Source organism: Saccostrea echinata, unplaced genomic scaffold (assembly GCF_033153115.1).
Source record: "Saccostrea echinata isolate AGI-Se365-2 ecotype Australia unplaced genomic scaffold, CSIRO_AGI_Sech_v1 ptg000010l, whole genome shotgun sequence".
NCBI classification, from domain to species: Eukaryota; Metazoa; Mollusca; class Bivalvia; order Ostreida; family Ostreidae; genus Saccostrea; species Saccostrea echinata.
The window spans coordinates 11,839,116-11,865,007 of record NW_026889759.1 but is presented as its reverse complement, the minus strand read 5'-3'; the positions used below and the strand labels follow the sequence as shown (position 1 = coordinate 11,865,007).

The 25,892-nt window shown below is 36.1% G+C and overlaps 1 protein-coding gene across 1 annotated transcript in view; it reads right to left on the bottom strand.

Moving 5' to 3' along the window:
• Positions 1-25,892, bottom strand: part of LOC133184557 (proprotein convertase subtilisin/kexin type 5-like) — a 163,562-nt gene that overhangs the window by 106,859 nt on the left and 30,811 nt on the right. Inside the window, exons 5-7 of the mRNA XM_061319645.1 lie at positions 5,920-6,090; positions 5,528-5,695; positions 5,166-5,339 (exon numbers count right to left, since the gene is read on the bottom strand). Coding sequence (XP_061175629.1) covers positions 5,166-5,339; positions 5,528-5,695; positions 5,920-6,090 — 513 coding nt within the window. The remainder of the gene's footprint in view (positions 1-5,165; positions 5,340-5,527; positions 5,696-5,919; positions 6,091-25,892) is intronic.

Below are 25,892 nucleotides of genomic sequence, written 5' to 3'. Positions count from 1 at the left end.
AAATTCACGGGTCGTTAAAGGTTTTTTAAGTCTTAGATGTCCGAATATTTTAAAAATACACCGCTTACCTACCCTTGATTGAAATTCATCATGTTCAAAATGCTTAAGAAAAATATACTTTTGAAATGTACTCTGTTTTATACCCGTGGTTGGAGGTAGAATTTATTTTGTGTGTATAAAAGAGTCTGGCGCAGGTGATTAATGAGGATTAATCTGAGAATTTTTGTGGAAATTTGTAAGAAGAGGCTGTTCTCTAACTGAATCTTGCTTGGGAAAAATGTGTGTTGGCTTTGTTTTAATACAGATTACGATATTGTGTGGAAAATACCCTCAAATTTGTAGGTAAGTTGAATTTCTCAGGAAATATTTTGTACCCGAGTAATACTATGACTTTTCCCAAGCACATTTCGGATACACAAGGATACGATGAGTTTATTTATATAACAAAATATTAATAATTATTGTGTTAATCAGTTGCGCCGAAGCGATTTATATAAACACTTCAAAAAAATTTAAATGACCGTCACGTGATCAACAAAGTCATGTGATATCATAACAAATATGCTAATATATAGCCGAGGAAATCCTTTATATAAATTGGAAGTACTAAAGTTCAATACTTATAAATTAAAACCAAAATCGACCTCGCAACGACATATTATGTTTTGAGCGCATTTTAAAGCTTCGGGAAGCCTTAACATAGCTGCGTGGTAGACAGGTTCAACATACATGGTATACAACACGAAGTAAATTGTATAGGAGTTAACAAATATTTTAATAACTTGTATAGATATAATTATATTACACCATTAGAAGTTTTATATGACACTATTATATGGATTAGGCTAAGTGAGTCCCTTTCCGTAGATGGTAAAGACATTTATCTAGGAGCAGTTTATATCCCTCCATATGAATCCAAATTCCATGAAATTTACAACTGTGATCTTTTCACTACATTAAACAATTGTATTGTGAAATACTTTATTGTGATTTGGGTAATGTGATTATCTCAGGTGATCTCAATGCGAGAACGGGAAAATTACTGGACTACATTGAATGCGACTCTCTTAGCAATGAAATAAATACAAACTTATCAGATGTGATTACTTATACTCCGGATTCGGAATTAGGTCCTAGAAATTCAATGGACACGAAAGTTGATACTTTTGGAAGACGATTGATTGAGATTTGTAGAGCGTCAAATATTCGTATTATAAATGGTCGACATCAATCTGATTCAGAGGGAAGATTTACATATGTTGGACCACTGGGGCGATCCGCCGTTGACCTACTTTTGACTAGTTTGCTCAGCCTTATATCGGGATTTACGGTATGTGACCTGAATGAATTCTCGGATCACACACCTATTGATTTTACCATACATGTACATGGTCTTGCTGTGACAGCATCGCCAACGGATAATTTATTGAATTCTAATCAGAATCAGTCACCGTGTTTGATTAGATGGAAAGAAAATTTCCGTGAAAATATGAGAGTTGATTTAATGAATAAGCTTGACGAACTTTATTCATGTATAGATAGCGACAATATAGATACGTGCGTTGATAACGACAATCACTGTTTAGATAGTGTATTTGGTAAATACTGTAAGAACAATGCCTTAGTTTCCACAAACAAAAAAATAAAGACTCTGCAAATTGATAAACCTTGGTTCAACTCTTGATGTAGGGCTTTATAAAACAAATATATAGATGCACTTGGTCATTATAATTCTCGTCATTCTAGTGCTAATTATAATAAGCTTATTAGATTAAAACGTGAATATAAAACTTTTGAAAAAAAGTTGAAGCGACAGTATCGAACTTCACAGGGAGATATGGTCCAGGCTTTAAAGAAGAATAACCCAGGTCAGTTTTACAAACATTTCCGTAAACGGAATTTCACTTTCTGATTTCTTTGATCACTTTTGCTCCTTATCCAATGACACACCTGCAAGTTATATTTCTATTGGAACCTATTTTGAAAACTATGAGCCTATTTTGATTCATTGGATTCTATTATAACAGAGAAAGAAGTGGAAGATTGTACAACAAGAGGCCCATGGGCCACATCGCTCACCAGAGCACATTGGCTAAGCAAAAACACAAATTGGTTCAGTATTGAAAAGATTACCGGGGGTGGGGTGGATATGAGGTGGGGGGGGGGGAGTTGTATTTTAAACTACCTGATGATGCTTCCATGTCAACATAACAAATGGCTTTGTTGTACTTGAGAAGATTTTAACAACATTTTCCCATATATTCCTTTGTAAAAATTTGATCCCCCATTGTGGCTTCTCCCTATCCCAGGCATCATCATTTGAAAAACTTGAATCTACACTACCTGAGGATGCTTCCATATCAAAATGACTAATCATGGCTTTGCAGTTCTTCAGAAGAAGAAATTTTCCTATATATTTCTATGTAAAACTTTGATATTCCATTGTGGCCCCGCCCTACCCCTGGGGTCACGATTTGAACAAACTTGAATCTACACTACCTGAGGATGCTTCCATATAAATATGACTCATCATGGCTTTGCTGTTCTTAAGAAAAAGATTTTTAAAGATTTTTCCTTTATATTTCTAAGTAAAACTTTGATCCTCCATTGTGGCCCCGTCCTGTCCCTGGGGGTCATGATTTGAACAAACTTGAATCTACACTGCCTGAGGATGTTTCCATATAAATATGACCAATCAGGTCTTTGCTGCTCCTGAGAAGAAGATTTTTCAAAATTTTTCCTATATATTTCTATGTCAAACTTTGATATTCCATTGTGGCCACGCCCTAGCCACAGGGGTCATGATATGAACAAACTTGAATCTACATTACCTGAAGATGATTCCATATAAATATGACTCATCATGGCTTTGCTGTTCTTAAGAAGAAGATTTTTCAAGATTTTTCCTTTATATTTCTAAGTAAAACTTTGATCCTCCATTGTGGCCCCGCCCTAACCCCAGGGGTCATGATTTGAAAAAACTTGAATCTACACTACCTGAGGATGTTTCCATATCAATATGACTCATCATGGCTTTGCTGTTCTTGAGAAGAATATTTTTCAAGATTTTTCCTATATATTTCTATGTAAAACTTTGATCCTCCATTGTGGCCCCGCCCTACCCCCGGGGGTCATGATTTGAAAAAATTGATTGCAATACTACCTGAGGATGCTTCCACATGAGTTTCATCTTTCCTGGCCCTGTGGTTCTTGAGAAGTAGATTTTTAAAAGATGCTATTAATTTTTCACTAATTCTTTATTATCTCCCCTTGAAAGAGGGTGTGGCCCTTCGTTTGAACAAACTTGAATCCCCTTCACCCAAGGATACTTTGTGGCAAGTTTGGTTGAAACTGGCCCAGTGGTTCTTGAGAAGAAGTTGAAAATGTTAAAAGTTTACAGACAGACAGACAGACGGACAGCTACACAGACGGACAGACAGACGGACGCCGGACAAAAAGTGATCAGAAAAGCTCACTTGAGCCTTCGGCTCAGGTGAGCTAAAAAAGTTGAAGTGAAATAAAAGTTGTGGAAGTGATTTATTGATCAACGAATATATTTTGACATTTAGAGAGATCTTAATACCAGGAATCGTTACCCTCTTTAATAAAGTTTTTGGTTCGGGCACATTCCCAAAACTGTGGTCACAATCGATTATAGTACCTATCTATAAAAAGGGCAATACATCTGATCCAGGTAATTACAGAGGCATAAGTATTACTAGCAGCCTTGGAAAATTGTTTACGTCCATTTTAAATGAAAGGATCGCTGCCTGGAATTCTGAGGAGTCAGTTATTACAGATGCACAATTCGGTTTTCAAGCTGGACGCTCTACTGTAGGTGCCATATTTTCCCTTCAAAGTTTGATCTCACAAAAGTTAAATAAAAAACAACGTCTTTACTGCTGCTTCATCGATTACAAAAAAGCGTTCGACACAATTAATCGGGAGAAGTTGTGGTACAAGCTCATCAAATTAGGGGTTACGGGAAAACTCATTCGGATTATTCAATCATTGTATTCGGACGTACGAGCCTGTGTAAAACATGTTGGCCAGGTATCTGATATGTTTAGTGTTAAAAGTGGTTTAATGCAAAGAGAAGTGTTATCACCAATCCTATTCAACATGTATGTGAATGACCTGGAAAACCATTTCATCTGTGAAAATTCGCCATCAGTGGAACTGCGAGAACTTAATTTATTCATTTTAATGTTTGCAGATGATACGGTTATATTTGCAAATTCGCCCGAGGAGTTGCAAACAATGCTCGATTCCTTGCATCGTTATGTTTCTACATGGAACCTTTCCGTAAATGCATCAAAAACAAAGATAATGGTATTCCGAAACAGTGGAACAGTCAATTCTTCATGGACATATCATGGGGAAATCCTTGAGTGTGTCGATTCTTTCAATTATTTAGGACTTACACTGTTTTATAATGGCAAATTTAGTTCTACACAAAAAAAGCTGGCAGATCAGGGGCGAAAAGCACTTTTTGGACTAAATCGAAATATCCAAATGTTTGAATTTAATGCAGAAACGCATTGTCAATTGTTTGATACATATATATTAAGTGTTTTAAATTATGGGTGTGAAATTTTGGGCTTCCACAAATCACCTGAAATAGAGCGCATTCATCTTATGTTTTGTAAAAACCTACTAGGAGTTAAAAGATCTACTTGTAGTTATATGGTTTATCGTGAATTAGGCCGTTATCCATTTATCATAACCAGGAAAATAAGAATTATGAAATACTGGTGTAAATTACTTAGTACAAATAACTGTATATTGAAATCTTCTTATGAATATTTATTGTATAATGCTGAAAATAAATTACACTCCAAACTTAACTGGGCAAGGGATGTTAAAGATCAGTTGTTTAGAATGGGACTTGGGAATTTCTGGATCAATCAAGATTTTATTAATCCAATACAGTTTACTATCGTATATATTTATATAAGGAAAGACTGTTGGATATCTACCTTCAAGATTGTAATGCCTTTTTTGAAAATTCAACAAAGTGTTTCTTGTATAAGCACATTGTGTGTGACAATTTTTCCAAAATCCATGCATATTTGACAAAACCTATTCATTCTAAGTTAAAGAAGTATATTACTAGAATAAGGCTTTCTTCCCATATTATGCTATTCAATTAATTCAATACATACAAAGAGTGCAGTTATCTTCAGATATCATTCCAGGACCAGTGGTGGTATAATTAACTCGACACACAGTGCATCCCTCAAATTTCATGGTGAAATTCCCATTGTTCCAGGTTCCTTTGGGACAAGCTTGACAGGCACTTGATGTTGAATTATAAAACTGTCCTCGGGAACACACAGCTGTAAAAATATATGCAAACTTTTACACACATTATTGGTATGAATACAAAAAAGACTAACAAAATCATGCATTTTATCTACAATACATGTAAATCTTAAAACCAATAAAATTAAAGTTTTTTATTGATTAACACTATCATTAATTAGCTGCAAAGAACACCATCCCAGCTGTAAAATTTATGACTTACGAAGGCAATCAGAGGAGCTGTTGGACATTTTCTGTTTTGTGCCAGTAGAAGATGGGCATGTTTTACACTTGTCTTTTGATGTTGGTACATCTACGGACTGGTAGTAATCTATTTCACAATCAACACAACCACCACTACTTCCTATCTCTTGGCCACTGCTACAAATATCTGTCAATGCCAAACATTTAGCATGTTATACAGCAAAATCACAATAATATCAACTAAAAAAAATATACACAATCTAAAGAAAAGAAATATCATGGATCATTATATCCTGAGATTTGAAAAAAAATAGTCTCTGTGGAACATGTATAACAACAAAATTCCAAAGAAAGTTGGTATAAATATATCTTTCAAGACTTGCATTAAATTTTATAAATGCATGTACTCACTTATAGAACAGTCATTGATGCTGGTGGTTTTCATGCTTTCTGTTGTGTTACCAGATGGACAAGCAGAACATTTACTGAACACATTTGTGTTGTTCTTATATTGGCCTCGTGGACATGATCGACAGGTTTCATTTGCTGCAGCCAAGACTTCATATCCCGCAGGACAATAAACTAAAAGTACATAACAGTTCAACTATTTTTAACAAGGAATCCTGAAAGATGAACATAACTTGATGACAAAGAAAAGACAAGTCAAAGAAATGACATCTTCATTATTGTGATCAGACCTATTAACATTACCTCAGTGCATTAAAAGAATAACTGAACAGAAGCAAAAACTTGTAACCCATTCACCAATTCAATCACATACAAATTAGAATTAATATTTCATTGTATACATGCATACTTGAAATTAAAGTAGGTTGAAGAAGGACTTTATTACTTTGAAATGGCCTTTCTTTCAAGACTTTAACCAAAAACAATACTAGTAGTTTATGTTAGTTTATGTTAGTTTAGGTTACCCACAACAGGGGGTAATGCCCATCTTTTCCTAATTTCACATCAAAGATCAAGGACTTCATCATCCCCAATAAAAGTATAATACTGGTAACTCTCGATTCCTCAAAGTCCAAGGGACCGAGGAAAAACTTCAAGAGATCAAGAGTTTGAGTCTTCAAGAGTCCAGAAATTTCCGGGTTTGTTGACAGGTTTTAAAATTAGTCTTACTGGATGTAATGATTTTCATGCAGTCCTAACCTTTTACACGTGGTTTTTATAAAACATCGAAATCTTTTCTTAATTTAGATGAATATTTCATTAAACTGAGTAAAGCAAAAAATGTGTATCGTCATTTCATGTATATTTATCTATTCTTTGTAATACGGACATCATACTACATTGTACGCATTCGTTACATGAAAACGACATTTTACAGCGTCATACATAGCATTGACTATTCCAAATATGATCAAACGCAGTTCTGTAAGTATTTTTGTCCAATAATAGTCGTCATACTGACATTGAGGCTGTTTCTGCTTTTTCATATTTCGTTAAACTTTGACACTGACTCGAATAAAAATTAAATTCGTGTTTCGTCTTTTAAAAATTACTACTTTTCACTGACACTGCGTCTCTAAATTATCGTAAGACAGTCGATGATAATTATTTAAACAGCATATAGGCAAAATATGATTGATTATAAATCAATTATCACCTTGCAGCATAAGTATCACCTGAATAAACATCCCGTTCCTGGAGACCCTCGTCTTCTGCCTGGGGCAATTGAAAAGTCCAGGAAAAGATGCTAATTATATAACCTTGTATACACTATAGCCACTTCGAGGTATCGAGGGTAAATTCTAATAGAATATGCATAATGGGACTGCATTTTGACTTCGAGGGATCAAGGGTTTCAAGAGATCAAGAGATCTAATTTGCTTAGTTATATAGGGGGAAAATTCGGGACCGGAGACTCACTTTGAGCAATCAAGAACTTTGAGAGATGGAAGTTCGAGCCATCAAGAGTTACCTGTACATTACAATATCTTACTGATTTACTTTAATTAAATGAAATAAGTGAAAAGATAATTTAGGAATGACTCTAATTCTTGGTCAAATTATTCGAGTATAACCTGGTTTGGGTCAGTTTACGCTTTATAATCCGCGAAGCGGATTATAAAACAGCGTAAACTGACCCAAACCAGGTTATACTCGAATAATTTGGCCAAGAATTAGAGTCATTCCTTATAATTTAATTTTAAAATCATTTTTTAGCTATGGGTGTAAAATTTCGTTGCTTTTTATTAGTTCAAATTTGCCGCTCAATAATACAACCATAGTAACGGAAGTAACGGAAGTGATGGGAAGCGAGGGGAGGTTAAAACTGATGCATAGGCCTAGCAACCTATTTGTTCATTTACATGTGGTAAGATCGCATTATTGTTTGAAGTTAAAGGTACATTTATTAAATCTGGAATTTTCCATGAATCCCGAGGACTGGAAATGAGAGGATTGTATGGATACAGATGATTCAGCTGGTTGTCAGGGGGGGGGGTGTCCCCATACCAAACCAGGTTATACAGAAATATTTTGTGTTCCTTTTTGGATATTAACCAATCAGAGGCTAGAATACAAACGAAATTAAATTATTGAACAATAACCGATCTAAAAAAAAAAAAAAAAAACTACAGACAGTACAATTCTGTGAACAGGACAAAAAATGTTGACACCAGGAAACTCCAGAGGTGGGATCAGGTGCTTGGGCATAGTAAGCATCCCCTATCAACAGGTCACTTCTGCTGTGAGTCCTTTGTATTGTTCAGGTAGACAGAGTAGTTAGTAGTATAAGGGGTCTGGATGGCCGGGTCAACTGAGTGCACTTTTGTCCCCCCCCCCCAGATCCTGGATGGCCGGGTCAACTGAGTGCACTTTTTTGGCCCCAGATGACCGGTTCAATCTAGTATACACCCTGGAAAAACCCAAGTAAAAAAGGGGGGTCTACGTTTGATCTACGTTTTGTGCTGAGTCAGGTATAGGCAATACACAATCTTGGCATCGATTCAAGTATACCATTGTGACGTCATGTGTGTCATTCACACAGAGCTCTATTTTCTGAAAACGGAAAAAACAATAACACAGTAAAAAAAGTGTGTAAGATGATTTATTCAAGTAATATGTACATACTATTTACTTTTTCTTCTGGAGTTTCAGGGTCTTCTCCGTCTGGGTAGTAAGAAGTTTCCTCTTGTTGTTAGCCTGCTTTTGATCCTGTTGACTGGTCTTATGTTGGGTGGTCTTGTTTTCTTGTGCCTTTTTCTCCAGTTTTTCGACTTCTTTGAGTAATTCAATACTGTCATCTGTACACTGATGGGCCCAATGTCCAAAATTTCCACACTTGTAGCATAAGTTCTGTTTTTTTCTGGGACAGTCCGGAGCCCAATGTCCTAATTCTTTACATATGAAACATGGGTCTGTCTGTTTACTTTTCTTGGCAGCTCCTGTGTTTTCATTTTTCTTGGCAGCTCCTGTGTTTTCATTTTTCTCGTATCCTCTCATTTTTTCTTCCATTCTAGCGACTTTAACTTCTAATCGGGACAATTTCCCACGAATCAAACAAAATTCACTGGTGTTGTACTCTTTCAGTTGAGTCAGCATGTTAACAATGCCATCCAAAGTGGTGGTTAAGATGCCCATATCTTCCTTAGTCATGGGTTCAGGCATATTGTAAAGTCCCAGATCAAATCCGATGGGATCCTGCGTGTCAGGCATTGTCGGTAGAGCATATCCTAACCCTTCATTGCTAGCTGGAATATAATTACCATTTTCCACGGAATTCATCATTGCCTGTGCCATATTTCTACGTCTGTCTAGTACCAAGTGCCCAGTAAGAATGATCCTAAATTTCCAGTTCTGGTTTATATACCCTTTTGGATTTCGTGTGCAAAAATAGGTTTGACTTACGTTTTGTACCCTCGCGCTTAGTACCCTCTCTCGTTTTACCTACGTTTTGCTGAGTCAGTACATTGCTGAGTCAGTACATTGTACGTTCTGTGTACGTCTTGTATAGATAACAGGGGTATAAATAAGAAAACATTTCTAGTCATTTCTTCACAATTGATTATCATGTCAACACATAAACACACTCACTCTTTAGTGTTGGAAGGGTATGATTTTTTAATGCGATGTATCGAGAAAAATCAAGAAGCTTTACCCCCGGAGGCGGAACCAGTGTTCCAGAGAGCGACGACCATCATAGAAAATACTCAGGACTTGTGGTTACAATGCCTGGCTTTATTACATCATCCGACACTGGGGAGACTAGCCATTATACATTTCCTTTGTCAACGGATCAAAAAGACTCTACCAGAAAAAATGTACGGGATGAAAATGAGCGACTATTTAGGAAAACCTTACAGTTTCCTATGTCATCCCGAAGGGAGCAAAGTATGTCTACTCTGGAAGGAAATAGAAGCGGTAGAGAAAATATGCATCCAATACGGGATGAAATATGTAGAAATTTCAGACATGTTAAGAAATGTGTAACTTTTGATACCAGCCTGAATGAAATTTATCATTTACCACCCGAAGATCGAAAAAGTCCATGGATGGCTATAGTAGCCGATCGATTACGATTTCAGAGGAGAATTCAACAATTTGAACAATTATTAAATAAAAAATAAAAGGATGTCAACCACAATAAGTCTTTTGTTATGATTTCTATACAAATATGACGCCATCTTGTGCCCTGGTTTAGACGCTGAGATTTTTTTAGACGCTGAGATTTTTTTTTTTAGTCAGAAAAAAAAAACTATTCCCATTTCCATTAAAGTAGATATAGATTGAATTTAAAACTAATCTGTTTTATCTCAAAATCTTTCAGGATTTCTAAAAAAAATCATGCCTATGTGTATAGAATGCTGTGCCTTGTAATAAGACGCTGTGTGTTTTATCAATATTTATAAAACATCTAGACCTTCCCACTGGAAATAAAGTGGATTCAAATTGTTTTTTAACTAAACTGATTTGATTTATTTAAAAATTCCAGTCAGAAAAGATCACGATTTAAAAAAATCCTATATTCTCTATACAAGTCATTACAGTGATTTTCTACAAAAAATGGCCGACCTTCGCCTTCTTGTGTCTATACCTAAACCGACTCTGGCTATATTTTTACACTTGAAACCATTCCTTTGATTTAAAAACAGTATCAACACTTTTCTCTAGGTTTAATCTCATTGTATAAATTAAGTTTTCCTTGTATCACACTTTAAAAAAGGTAAAAATACTTATTTTATGTATTCAGGTGACCCGATTTTACCCCTTCGGTTCAACATCAATGCTTCTTTTCTAGACGACAGATAAATGTCATGCATCAAAAATACTATGAAATCATGCCTGAAACTTACCTTCATCTGATGGGTAAGATGTATGAAAGTATTTCTATTCCTATAATAAGTTATTCACTCCAATGTATAGTTTGTGAAGCACAAAATAACACAATTTGACGTCGCCATGATTTTTTTGGCTCTCGGTTTAGGGTGCTCTCTTTTACGCTCGTGATGTGCGCATAAATACGGCAGCTTGCCAGAGCTCGGTGTCATTCTGTTAGTATCAGTTCTGCTGGCACCGTATCAGTATGGCTGAGGACGACGTTCCCAACTACTTTTTGGTTGATGGCGTTGAGGTCGTAAATGTCTGGATTGTGCGGGACATCAACACCGGGACGGAGTTAGCTCGCTGGCCGATAGCTACTCTGGGCCTAGCCAGTGACCTGTTGAACGGGATGAGAAGAAGAAGTAGACGGCGACGACAAAGACATCGTAGAAGAAGACGAAGATCGCCGTCTACCAGTGAAGATGATGACCAGCCAAGGAGAAGGAGGAGGACAGATTCAACACCACCTGCTGCTTCCTATTCGGCCCCTCTGAGTAGTCCGGAACTACTCGAGGACCACCCGAGAAGCCCGTCCCCTCCAAGAAGACCACCAACTCCTACCTGGTCACCCAGTCATCCCCCGGGAGCATCTGCTGGACAGTGGGATTCCTCCGTAGATTCGGATTGGACCCCTCCCGTTAACAACGATTGGGCTGGACAGGGGGCTTCTTCATCCGTTGATTCGGATTGGCCCCCTCCCGTCAACGATGACTGGGCACCTTCCCCGGAACTGGCTAGACCACCACCACCACCACCTTCCCCGGAGCTGGCTAGACCACCACCCCCGACCCCGGAGATGTCACCAGGTGTGAGTACTACGGGGCCAATTCCTAGATGGGGGATTCAAGTTGCAGCAGGCAGGCTGGATTCCTGTTCAGTTTGCTTGGAGGAGGATCGCATGTCCAATTACATCTGCTGTCAGTGTCGCCGTCGACCGGCTTGTCTCGAGTGTTCAGCTGTGCTGGTACAGATGAACCAATGTTGCCCTCTGTGTAGACGCAGGCTTTCGAGATATGCAGCTCGCGGGCGAGGATTGAGACCCCCTCCTCCAAGACAGCCATCTCCACCCCGACCCGGAAGACCAGACTTTATGGAGCCGTTGACCGGTAACCAACGACCTCCCCTCTCAGACCGAACAGAGTTCGCCGGCAGAGGCAGAGGCAGAGGTAGAGGCAGGCCTCTCAGGGAGTAAACCCTTGATAAAAAAAATCAACCAACGGCCCTTTTAAGGGCCACTCCAATGATTCGAAAAGATACCTCTAATACATTCAAGGTTATAGAACGTATCAACGGCCCTTTTAAGGGCCACTTATTTGAATAGATACCTATACGAAAAGACACCTAACAACATTCAAGGTTATAGAAACGGCCCTTTTAAGGGCCACTTATTTTGAAAAGATACCTATACGAAAAGATACCTAAAAAACATTCAAGGTTATAGAAACGTATCAACGGCCCTTTTAAGGGCCACTTTAATCATTCGAATAGATACCTTTTTAAGAACATTCAAGGTTATAGAAACTTATCAACACCAGGTCACTATTTTTTTTTTTTTTTTTTTTTTTTTTTTTTTTTTTTTTTGTAAAACATGAATCTTTTTTTAAAAATGAAATAACATAAACACATTTTTTATTTTATTTAATTTTATTTATAACACAATCTTTATAACACACACACACACAATCAATGTTTATGAAGAATGTACACTTGTTTTTGATAAGTGTGTACAAATTGTTCAATATATTGTCTATAATGTGTCCAATTTCCTCCTGCTAAACCACATCCAATTTTATAAGGAAAGGCATAAGTCTGGTAAGGTAAAGTGCCCAATTCTTGTAAACAAGCTTGAAACCATTTTTCTCTATTTTCTGGTGTATCTTGATAATAAGGTAGGCGATTATAATGTCCTGTGCCATAATCCCATTGAGCTAACAGACAAATGACTACAGGTTTTTGTAAAGAAAACACTTTAAGGGTGCCTGGAATTCCTCTATCTTCTTCTAGGGCTAAATTTCTAGACCTTAAAGGTCTGCGGGTCGCATAGAGATTAGCTCTGGGGTATTTCATAGCTATACTTTGACTCAATCCATGAGCTTTTACAGTCAAACAATTACATTGATGTACAATAGCTTCTACAGGAAAGTTTAATAAATCTCCTGGTATCTCCTGTAAACTCATGTTTGGGAATAAATTTTTTTTTCATTGTCACACCTTTTTATATATACAACCTGAACAAAATAACTAACAACAATAAAACTGTTAAAAATAATTTTAATCTGAATTTTCCATATACTCAATCATTTCTCTCTCTTTCTTTTCCAGGAAACCTCTCCAGGCACCAATTTCCCATTTCCCGAATTCATCTCTGGACTCTAATTCTTTGTTTCTCTTCTCAGGTTTCAGAATTCCATATTCTTCATAGTTGTCACCTTGCCTGTAAAACAATCTTTCTAATTCTGGTGTACTGTGAGACATACAAAAATCTGCAAACCAGTGAATTCTAGCCACATTCAGTCCTCCTACAGGTTTTTTCATTTGAATGAATCCCCTGATTTGATGCACTTTTCCTGTCCAGGGATGAATTTCCTTTTCTAGGATCAGGTATTGAAATTGATCTTCACAGCTCATGAACATATCTATGTCTTCTTCTTCCCTCACATCTTGGATGACAAATGTCCAATTAGTGGCTACTCTGTAACTTCTGTATGAGTCCTTTGGGTCATGGATCTCATCATACTTCTTGTAAACATTACAAGGTTCTTCATCCTCCTCCAGAGTTTTCACTTCCATTCTTCTTTGAGGACTGTAATGTTCTTCTTCCATATGCATGATCAATCTTTTTTCTAATAACTGTTGTTTCTCCTCATCTATATTCATACTCTCTATTTTTTCTAATAACTGTTGTTTCTCCTCCTCTATATCCATAGTCTCTGTTTTTTTTCCAAACTGACTTTGACTCATGGTAAGGGTCAACTGATCATGATCATCTACACACCTTTGTATTTATACCCTCAGAGGGGGTGGTGTGCAAAAAATAAAATGTTAGACCTACTTTTTTTTATTGAGATACTACTGTGTACGTTTTGTTTACGTTTTTGCTGAGTCAGTCACTACACAAAACCTTAGATTATGACGTCATACTGATTCACAGTCTAGGTAAAAAAAACCACACACACACAAAAGCTCCATGTTATTTATTCAAGTAAATCTACAATCTCTTGGAATTAATTCTTTGTTTCTCATTTCAGGTTTTAAAGTCCCATATTCTTCATAGTTGTCACCTTGCTTATAAATTGTTCTTTCTAATTCTGGTGTGCTGTGAGACATATCAAAACAGGTTAACCCATGAATGATTTTGTACATGTTTCTCTCATGGGTCCAGTGTTTCATTTGAAGGAATCCTCTCACATGATGAAGTTTTCCTGTTTCTGGATGCATTTCTTTTTGTAAGATCAAGTATTGATAATCACTTCTAATGATTTGATCTATATCTTCCTGGTGACCTCCAGTTAAATTAAATATCCAATTAGCAGCTCTTCTAAATCTCTCCTTTTTAAATTTAGCAATATAATGATTGCCTGGATCTTCTTTATGTTGGTTCTCATAATGAGTTTTAATGTCTTTCAACAATTGAGTTCTGATTTCCATGATACATCTTTCTGTCAGACTCATGTTTGAAACAATGAAATTTTTTTGGTGACACTTCTTTTTTATATAGATAACAATTCAAAGATAATTTTAAATGATTTATTCAGATTCTACCATGATTCTTTCTCTTACAATCCTGTGTCAATCTTTTTTTCTCAAAATACTTTTTTTGGACACAGCTTCTTTTAGGTCTTTCAGGATAATCTGTTTTTGGTAATAAATGGGTATATTCTTCTTCTTCTTCTGTAGTCAAGGGTCTTTCAATGTAATCTCTCCCATCATTATCCTTTTCTGGACATAATTGATTATATTTTTCATGAGAAAGGATTTCAATAGTTCCATCCTCCTGTATTTGAATTGGTATACCTTTATCCACATCTTCCTCTCTCAGAACTCTCTTTCCAAATGGAATTTTACTCTTTTCTTGACTAGACCTGTTACCCATGATTAAGACACATCAATAACTGATAGATTTTTCATTTTACACCTTGTATTTATACCTTTTTTTTCTATATTTAGTATCATGGGGAAACCCCTTTTTTATCAAAAAAAAAAAAAACAGGAACAGATTTTTTTTTCAATTCTTTTAATGATAACAAGAACAATAACAATTACAATACATTTTGATAGAAACATTGACAAGTTTGTCCATGACCCGTAGGTCTTTTATGATAAGTGTCTTTAAACCATTCAGCTACATAATGATCTCTTTGTAATGCTGTACTATGGTCAAAGGGGAATAACCACTCATCTGCGGTTTTTCTCTTCTTGTGTCTTTGATGTAAATAATACACGCAATATTGTCCACATACATCTGTATTCCAAGCTTGATATCAGTACGGATTATAAATCCATTGGTTAGCATGACGATGGATAAAATCTTGAATTTCTTTTTGTAAGGGAGGAAATCCATAAGAATCAAAATATTCGATGACTGGACTGGACAAATACAAACATACCCAATGTTCTCCAGGTTTATCTTGAGGATCCGTATTCACCACAATGGCTTTTTCTTGAGATCTTAATTGATCCGGTAATAAATCTAAAGGGTACACACCACCAAAAGAACTCTTTAATTCTCTGGATAAGACTTCTTTTAACTGCCCTGTATCCATTAATAATCAATACTGATTTCTCTCTGTTTGTTGATTTCTAACAGATTATCGAATTCTGCATAGACCACACAATTTAAGGTGTTCACCGTATTGTTCGTAAATTGGACTTCTACTCTCAGATTTCCGGTTTCTATGATGTGGAATTTATCCGATTGCGCTTCTTGATCTTTCGTGAAATCCCAGCCCCATAAAGTGTATCCGTTTTTATACTCTTCTAGGGTGATGTCCGGGGCCCAATCTTCTCCTAATTTTCCCAGTGCTTGATATAAACTCAGATAAGATCTCAGATATAAATCTTCATTGAAATTAGGTTCGAAACAACGAGTACTCATGGTCTCTCCGTTAATACTGACATCTAATTTCTTAATTCCCACGTTTTGAAAATGAAACGGATTTTTAGTTTTATCTCCGTTAAATGCCGCATTGTCCACAAATCTAAAATGATGCGTTTAGGCATCTGGCCTTGGAACAGATGATCCGTGATTTTAGATTGTGTTCCTGTGAGTATGGTAAAGGTTTTCACTTCGACTCTTCTCAATGGATATTTAGCTCTGTGAGTGTTCAAACTTTGATTAATACCATTCATCATGACGGCTGTGGGTTTGACTTTTCTTACCCACAAGATCATGCTCAATATTTTGACTTTTCCCGTACTTCCATCTTTGATCATCATATAGAACTGAGGTTTAGCTCGATTAAATCTCAAACGGATATCTACTCCATTGGGTAGAAATCGGTCTTGTTGAAATAAATCCAGATGTAAACGATCATACAAGGTTATTTTCTTACTATCTTTGATAGCCTGGTGACGTTTTCTAAATCCTTCGTTTTTAGAATTGGCCGGTAACTCTGGGACGATAGGTTTATTAATGGTCACAGTATCAGCAGCACCATGTGCACCTGGGGTTACATCAAATGTCTTATTTTCAGCCACTCCAAGGTCTGCTACCCCTACTTCGTCCATGTGTCCTGCTGTATCTTTTTCCCACAGACTACAAGCTCTCATCTGGGTCATTAAAGTTCGGGGTTTGTAAGAAAGTAATTTCTCCAGATAAGCTTTGTAAGGATAAGTATCGGTGCCAGGAGTCACTATTTTTCCATTGACACTGAGATCGATTTCCGTAAACAAAGAATGGAAGATATTATTCACCGGGGCACAAGTACTGCCAGCTCCAGTCAGATTAGTCCCATCGTCTTTGGTAAATTTACACACTATTTGAACATACGTTTGAGATAAATCCAGATATTGATCTCCTTGTCCATTAATTTCAAATTCAATAGGAGCCGTATCCGAATCTAAAGTACTGGAAATAGGGTAATATTCTTCCCATTTGGAGTCTTCTAAAGCAATATTAGTCGGGGGGACTTGGAACAATTCTAAATTGTTCATCCCACACGCACAGGAATCTGGTTGCAACATGATGTCTGTCTACTAGGATGGATTTTTCACAAATGAAGGTCAATCTCACTCGACTCCTCTATTTATAGTGTGTCAATCAAAGATATCTAAACCCCTTTTTCTCTTCTTAGGACCTCCTCGGGCTAACACAGGTGTCTTTTTTCGTCTTTTCTTACCGAGATTCAATCTCAGGGCTTGTACTCCGTGTGTTTTAACAGCGTCTTTTAAAGATCTCTTATTTTCTAACACATCTAACCCCGTTCTAGCAGCAGCAGTCAAGGCATGTTTAGCTCCCGTTTTCAATAAATTTCTCAAAACTCCTCTCCCTCTCTGCCGTCTTCTTCTTCTTTTTCTTCTCCCTTTACCTTTTTGACCTTTTTTATTCATCTTTTTAAAAGCTAAACTTCCTCCTCTATTGAGAGCAAATAAGCCTGTATTTTTAACGGCATTGAGTCCATGAGTTAAAAGAGCATTTTTGATATTTTTCCTTTTTTTAATCACATCTGCTCCTACTTTAGCTCCGGCAATCAAGGCTTGATTACGACCCATTTTGACTAGATCTTTAAGAAATCCTCGACCTCTTTGTCGCCGCCGGCCTGAGCCTAATTGGACAGCTTCTTTTAAAGTCATCCCTATAGGTAAGTTCGGTACCATTCCCGACATGAAGTCTATAAAATTTCCTCCTCTTTGAGATTTTTTATAACTCGGGGATATTATAGGTAAGTTCGGTATCATTCCCGACAGGAATTCTATATAATTTCCTCCTCTTTGAGATCTTTTTTTAAATAGCGATGGAAGCAAAGTGCGTGGAATAAGATTTAGTAATGGTAATCCAATAGGATTAGGGGTAAGGGCTCCAGCCAATCCAGAGAGAATTCCACTTACAACACCGTGTCCTTTTTGACGTAATAAACCTTTATGATAGACAAATTGTCCGTGTCCTCTTTGTCTCAATAATCCGGGATGATACTGCATGTTTCATGACTCGTGTCAGACTGACTTAAATGCACTCCAGGGACTCCTTTTATACCTCCCTGTCTTAAGGTTGAATACAATACAGACAGCATACCAGACAAGTTATCACTCCCAATAAGATGTAACAAAAAAGATGTACACTCATCTCAGTACACTTTTCTGAAATGAAGTTTCACGACTGATTTTCCATTTAAAAAAGGCATGGGAGTCCCTAAAGGAGTCATGATATGAATCTCAATGCTATCGAAATGTTTTTTACTCAGTTTCAAATATTCTGCTCGAACCGGTTCCCATTTAGCTTGTTTTTTATCTTCCAGATTGAGTGTACAAGGAACCACTCTTAATAATTTCAAGGCATTGGATCCTACCGTCTGGGGTTCAATCAAGTCACAATACACGTACATGGATTTCAGATTTTCATATAAATCTACGGTATTGTTCCCCATGTAACTCACGTTGATCCATTTGGTTTCTGTATCGTTCTGAAGCATCACTTTCTTACTTTCTATTCCTAGCTTATACGCTAAAGCTGTGGGGAAACGAATGCATAAGGGATATTTTTTAAGTTCTCTCCCGTTAAAGTGATACATCACTTTATCATATTTGTCATGATAGGTTAATTTCATGGCATTCTCTTTTTTAGAATCACTCTCTTTTTTAGAATCACCTAAAAACTTCCATAATTTTTTCAAAGTTTTTTCCAGTCCAAGACTGATTTCATTTGTTAAAGCCATGGGATGAATGTAAGGCCCTGGTCTAAAGTGAATTCGCTTAATTTCCATTTTCTGGTCTTTTGTTATGAGATTACCAAATTCAGTATGGGCCCAATCTAATAGTACAGGACATTGACTTAATGGCATCGCATCTATGGTTTTCATTTTAAATCTGTCTCATTTAAACACATTAGGTTGTTGGACTTTTGAAGTATAAAATTGAGGAAGCAGGATGTCAAAATAAGCTTCCTCTTCTGTGATGTTTTTCAATGATATGGGATACATCAATTCTGTTAAAGCCACTTCCCATTGTCCATCTGTTAAATCGACTGTTTGTGGTAATAAAGTTTTAAATTGAGCCGTCGTATTACTCGGAAAAGATTGCATGGACCCATCACTGGGTAAAGTCATGTAAAAACTACTGCTCTCGGCCATGTTCAGTGAGATACTGAGACAAAATAACTTAAGACCCTTCTATTTATAACAACAATTTTTTGTTTGTTTTTTAAAATTTTAATTGGACATATTATTACACTACTTCTTCTTCTTCTTCTTCGGATCTGTAAGGAATCACGGTCTCAAAACACTGGCCCTCTTCGTTTTCCAAGCTATCTTTAATCTGGGAAAAAGGAATACGACAATACAGGTACTCTGTAGGACAGTAATAGCTAGGAATCCTCAGTCCATCTTTTTGCTGGTTCCAGAACAAATCACGAAGACAATGTTCTATATTCCAACACCATTCACCTTCAGCCAGAACCACACGAGTATGGAATTTACAACGACCTAGGATCAACCATTTGTACTGTTGATAATGATGGTATATTTTTACCCTCACCTTAGATCCTTTAGGATGCAAGAATTTCTGTCTTTTTTCCAACCAAACATCTTGAGTCGATGTTCCTGGATGATTTTCAAAATAATCTAGGATGGCTCCTATTTTAGTTTTCATCCAGGGTCCCTGCATGTAAATACATCCAAATAAACTCTCACAATACCAACGATACTGCATTTTTTTTTTTGGCGTCTGACTTTGAGACTTGCCTTTTTCAGAATGAATAATTTTTTTGGTCATACCTCTTTATATATAACCTTATCCAATCTATTTTTAGTATCTCAAAAAAAAACCAACAACATTTTTTTTTTTTATGATTTATTGTCCTTCATATCTACATAAGGGACAAAGTCTGTAACAAGTCTTGACAAAGTTCTCAATACATTTCCCACAGCAAGGATACTGTCGACATTGTTGACACTTCCATCTCCCCTCCGTATTTTCCTCCCAGCAAGTCAGGCATTTCTTTAAAGCTCTCTTTCTCGTTTCTTTGACCCATAAGGGTACCATATTCTCTGCCCCGTACTTCCATGTGAAATATTTCACACACCAGTTACATCCACAGGTCTCCATAGAAGGGGGATCATCCACAAACCAGTGAGGAAAAGGCATTTCACAATGCTCGCAAATTCGATAAGTTCTGTGATGCCATCCGGGATAATCATACACCGTAAATGTACGCCATTGGTTTATTTTCCTACACAGTAATGACAGTAATACTTTTCTACGTCAATCAAATAGATCAGTCTCCACGAAAAAATCATGATTGAGCGCAGTGTACTCAAAGCTAAGCTTTATATACCTTTTTATTTATAGGGGGTGGTGTGCAAAAATGTGTTGGACTTACGTTTTTTTATTGAGATACTACTGTGTACGTTTGATTGACGTTATGCTGAGTCAGGCATAAGCAATACACACAAAATCTTGGCAGAGATTCAAATCACAGCTCGCTATGCATTGTGACGTCACAAAAAATGTTATAGTTGAAGAGAGAGAGAGAGAGAAAAATAAGACATTTTTTTTCTAGGTTTTTAATTCACAATAACATTAAAGTAACAAACATGGAATACTTTGACATAATTCTTTTTGAATAGGAAAAGTTCTCCTCATGTACAAATATTCTGTTTCACAAGCACAGTCCATGATGTCGTATCCTTCTTTGAGCACTTTATTTACATAATCTTTGATACAATCACGGATTTCTTCCATCCATTTCCCTTGAATCCAAGTCCTTGCTGGTCCCTCTGGTTTGTGAGCGAAAACGTATTTTACTTTCCATTTGAATTCCTGATATTGGGGTCGCCATGGTCCTAATATTACTTTTATAAGTTGTCCACATTCATGATCCGGTAATTTGATTCTCTTATACAGGTACACATCATTGACTCCTGTCTCTCCCGGATTCTTATCCATGAAATCTTGGATACATTCATTTTTATTTTTCATCCATTCTCCTTTTTTAGTGGAACCTGTATGCTCTTGCATTTTCCAACGATACTCTGAGCTTAAAAAATCCATGTTGCTTTATCCTCAGTCAGATCAGAAATGAATCTTTTTTTTGTTTTCCCATTTTATATATACTCTGTGATGTATTTATTTTTAGACATTAACCCTGTGCATTCGTGGTCTTCTTAGGGGTATGATGCATCATTGTAGGACTAGGCATGATATAACCTACTGAAGAACTGACACATACCATCCAATATTCTCGATTAGGATCATGTAAAGCTAACATGATCACACTAGTGACGATGAGAGAGACACAGATAAATAATTGGGCGAAATAAACGATTTCTTCTCGAGGAATATTCTCTCCACAAAATTTCCAATGAGGCGTTATTTGATGAGATCCGTTTGGGGAATCCATGAATCAAAACTAGGGGGATATCCTTTCCACCGAACTTTGACTTCTTGAATGATTTTTTTCCCGACGCGTCGCTTTTTATACCCCAAGATTTCCTCCACTTCGTACACGTCGTCTTTTTTAATGATCTTTTGTAATTCTTTTTCGTAAAAAGTCCCTTCTAATTCCTCTCCGTTATAATCTTGCACTCTATACACGTAAGGATACCTTCCAGGAACTCTTTTAGAAATAGTAAACAGTTCTGTGGTCCAGTTAGGTAAATATCCTTTTTCAAATGTGCGTTTGGCTTTACTGATGCGGACCTGATCTCCTTCTTTAAACTGAGGTTTAAGAAACTGTTTTCGATTCGATATCCCATATAAAGTTTTCCAGACTTTTAACACATTAGAAGCATTCACTTGAACTGGGGCTCTTTTGATACTCCGATGATAGGTATGATTGTAAGCATACACTAAATCCGGTAAAACTTCTAAATACCGTCTGGTTTTATGACGAGTAAAATAACGCCACATGCGTGCTTTGAGTGTACGCTGAAATCGTTCCACGATACTGCCTTTAGTGTCCGTATTACGAGTAGTAAAAAAATGAATGGATTTAAAAGCTTGTAAGAATTCTCGATTGGTAAATTCTTTTCCTTGATCGGATTGAATGCGGACGGGACGTCGACCGTCTTGTTGAAAAATCTCTTGTAATCCTCGAATCATTTCTTTTCCTGTTTTCTGTTTTAAAGGCACTACCCAGGCATATTTAGATAAAACGTCAATGGCACATAATAAAAACGTATATCCACCATTATGTTTCTTTAAACTGGACACATCTGCTAAATCTAATTGCCATTGTTCGTCTATATCGGTCACTCTAGTCTGTTGTCTCCGGAATTTTCTTTGAATGGGTTAATGTAAAGTATAAGTATCTTGCTCTTTTAACCATTCTCGAATCTTTTTCAGGGAAATTCCTAAAGGTTTGACCTGACGATACAAAGCTTGTATTCCTCCGTACCCTCTTTTAGGATCATAATAAATCTCTTTTAAAATATCTTCCACTTGTTTCTTTTTCATATTTTAGGCAATGAAAGCCAATTTTCATCGATTTGTCCTAATTTCTTTTCTTCTTCCTTTTTAGCTTTAAAGGATCTAATGTCTTCTTCGACTTGGGCTTTTAATTTCTTTCGAGCTAAAGGACTATATTTGGATCCTACCCTTGTCCCTACAGGAGTTGAAATGGATTTTTTAATGACGGTTCCTCGATCTTCTAGGGGTCTACTCACTGGAGTGTCAAAAAAGGAAGAAAATCCACTATCGTCTATTTCGTGACTTTTAGGAGTACTGATTTTTCCAGGTCTCTGCATGGCTTTTATAAGGTTTCCATTGCTCACGTATTCTAGAGGAGTACGCGTTTCTTTTAAAGCTTGAGCAAATTGTTCTAATCCTGTAGGAACCGGATGATGTTTACGAGACTGAGATCTCATACTATCAGCCATTAAATCCACAATGTTAGAATCGGGAATTTTTTGACCTCGATAACTAATTTCACCTTCTTTATTCCAAGTTAATACTTTAGGGTTTTTCTTTAAATGATTTAATAATAATCCAGCTTTTCTCTTCATGTTTTTATTCACTGTTTCAAGGATTTCATCGTCAATTTCAGCTGCTGGTAATGCTGCTGCTGCTGAGGCTGGAGCTGCTGCTGCTGCTGCTGGAGCTGCTGCTGGAATTTTCAGTTTAGAAATAGGTTCCTGTCTAGCTTGTTGTAAATAATTCCTATATCGATGAAGTTCCTGGCCATATAAAGCGACTTTTTCTTCTGGGGTTAAATCTTCACGTCTTGTAATCTCGTCCAATTCCTGACCTAAACTGATGGTGGATTGAAATTCCGGAGGTTTGGGTAATTTGGCCTTGAGATCATTTAATAAGACTTCGGGAACTAACACCATTTTACGACTCATATTTTTTTCTTCTTCTTTTTCTTCTTCTTGAGGACTTTATAGACGGATTGACCGGCATCCAACAATAAAGGTGCTGCTGAGATTAATAGGGGTAAAATGTTTCCTCCTTTTTGTTGAAGTAATAAAGCTCGTCGTTTCTGGACAGATTGAGCACTACTGTAACTAAAAAGCACTGAGAATCTAACAAAACCCTGAGGAAGTACTGAGTTGTACTGAGAAAACCCTGAGTGGTACTGAGCCTGGTACTGAGAAAACAGAGGTAGTCCTGAGGAGCACTGAGGTTTTCACTGTGGACACTGAGGACATACTGAGAGGCACTGAGGTTTACTCTGTTGGTACTGAGGGGGTACTGAGGGATACTGAGGTGGCTCTGAGGGCACTGAGCTGATACTGAGTAGCCCTGAGGTTTAAAACCGTGGCTACTGAGGTAATCCTGAGTGACACTTAAACTGGAATTGTTTTTGCTTCCCATTCATTGAATTAAATAAATTATTTGCATTTGGAATTTTAAAGGGATATTTAATTAAGTGTTCTATGCATATATTTTTTGAAATATGATATCTGATTTATTTGTCTTTGATATCAACCAATTAGTTAATTATTTGTGAAATTTCTTCTTTTTTTTTAATTTATTTAACCAATATTAAACATCATGATAAATAGTTTATATTGTCCAATAATTCTCGATCCACACCTGAATGTTTAGAGTGAGTTACGATTCTTCTATGCAAATACAGGAGTCCTTAATGTCAGGATAATGGTAATGTTTCAAACATATTCTATTGCACGGCACACATAAAAATTTTGATGAACATGTTGCAACCTTTCCTTGTAAAAGATAATATCAGTTAAAAGTTACAACGATTCTGAAACATCTTTTACTTGAAAGTTGTTCGTTTCTGATGATCAATATCATAAAAATAAATAATAAATAGATAAAATATTATTAAATGAATAAATAAATAATTAAAGCAAAAACTTTTTAGATGATCTTTAATTAATTAAAGCAGATATATATAGAGAAATAAAGCGGTGATGTGTCACAACTTAACTTAACAACTTATTAAAATAAATTTTACTGTATATTAAACTTATATGAAATAGATGTATTTTGACTGATATTAATCATTTATTGCATATTTTTAATGCTATTACTATTATCAATATTTAAGCTGTTGGTGCGACATCTTAAAAAGAAATATTTCGAATTCCAAAATCATATCCCATATCTCATTGCATTGTCATATAAATTTACCGGGTCAATAAGTAAAAGTAGCTGTCACTTTGTAAATTTTGTATTTACTGTCACTCGGTTAATTCAAAATTTTACAACATGCATGAAAGCATTTGAAAAAAGTTTTTCTTTACCTATCGTGAATTATGAAAATTATTTTGAAAATGAACATGGGGGATAACTGAAAGTTTTGTTATATGTGCTTGTTATTTATTAAAATGAACACCGACAGCAGTAAATAATACCGGTAGGTTTTGTTTTATGCTCAGGTGATATTTTGTAAGAAAAAGTTTGCCGATTATTTCAGCACACACGCAAATGAAAGCAGAAGAAAGAATCGTTAAAGGAATTAAGATATTCAAAGTTTAAAATTTTGGATCTATATGTAAAACACAATGCGCTAAAATTGTAATAACATGTAGTTATATAATATCAAATCATGCAATCTTCGTTGTTTGGAAAACAATTGATCTGTTAATCAGACTGATGGCAAGTATACTTAAATTATATAACCCTCGCTTGATTTACCAGGAACTTATCATTGTCATAGCTGCGTATACATGTTTTCTTGGTGATAACGCAAAAATAAGACATTAAATACAGTAAATGAAAATAAATTATTACTCCGTTTAAAATCCAATTTTTGTTTTATTTTGACTAGTTCTAATTATCCTACAGTATTTTTTCAACTGTAATTAGGTCTTACTGACCATCTGTTATAATACTGTACAGTACATATAATAGTCACGAATGATTCAGTAGACATTCTAAGCTTTAGAATCTTGTATCCTTTCATTTTGAAAAATAACTAATACCTTCGGATTAAAAAAAAAAATCAAGCCATACTATGAACGCTATTAAAAAATATAGCTTTATCGGAAATATTGTTTAATGTATAATTGTGCACAATTAAAAGTGTTTCTTTAAAAGATGATTTTTATTTAACACAGCAGGGTATTCAAATACCATGAATATGGATATTGTACACAAACGGAAGCCCATTGAAGTTCTACGCAGACGCTGACAAACGGAAGCGCTGTGAAGTATTATACAAACGGAAGCGCTGTGAATTACACAATGCGGTAGCGAGAAAATAAGACAATAGGTGTCACTGCTGTATATATACAGAAGAGCACTTGCCGGATATCACAAGCAGTCAGTTACGCAATGTTGTCGTGACAGGTAGACTCAGAACAACCCCCTCTTTTTAAATTTTCCCTCACACATTACAGAAAATCATTTAAAACACAAAAAATCTAAATTAAATTTGCGATACATTAATTTTTTTTTCTTGATAATTCAAGTTGGGAGTT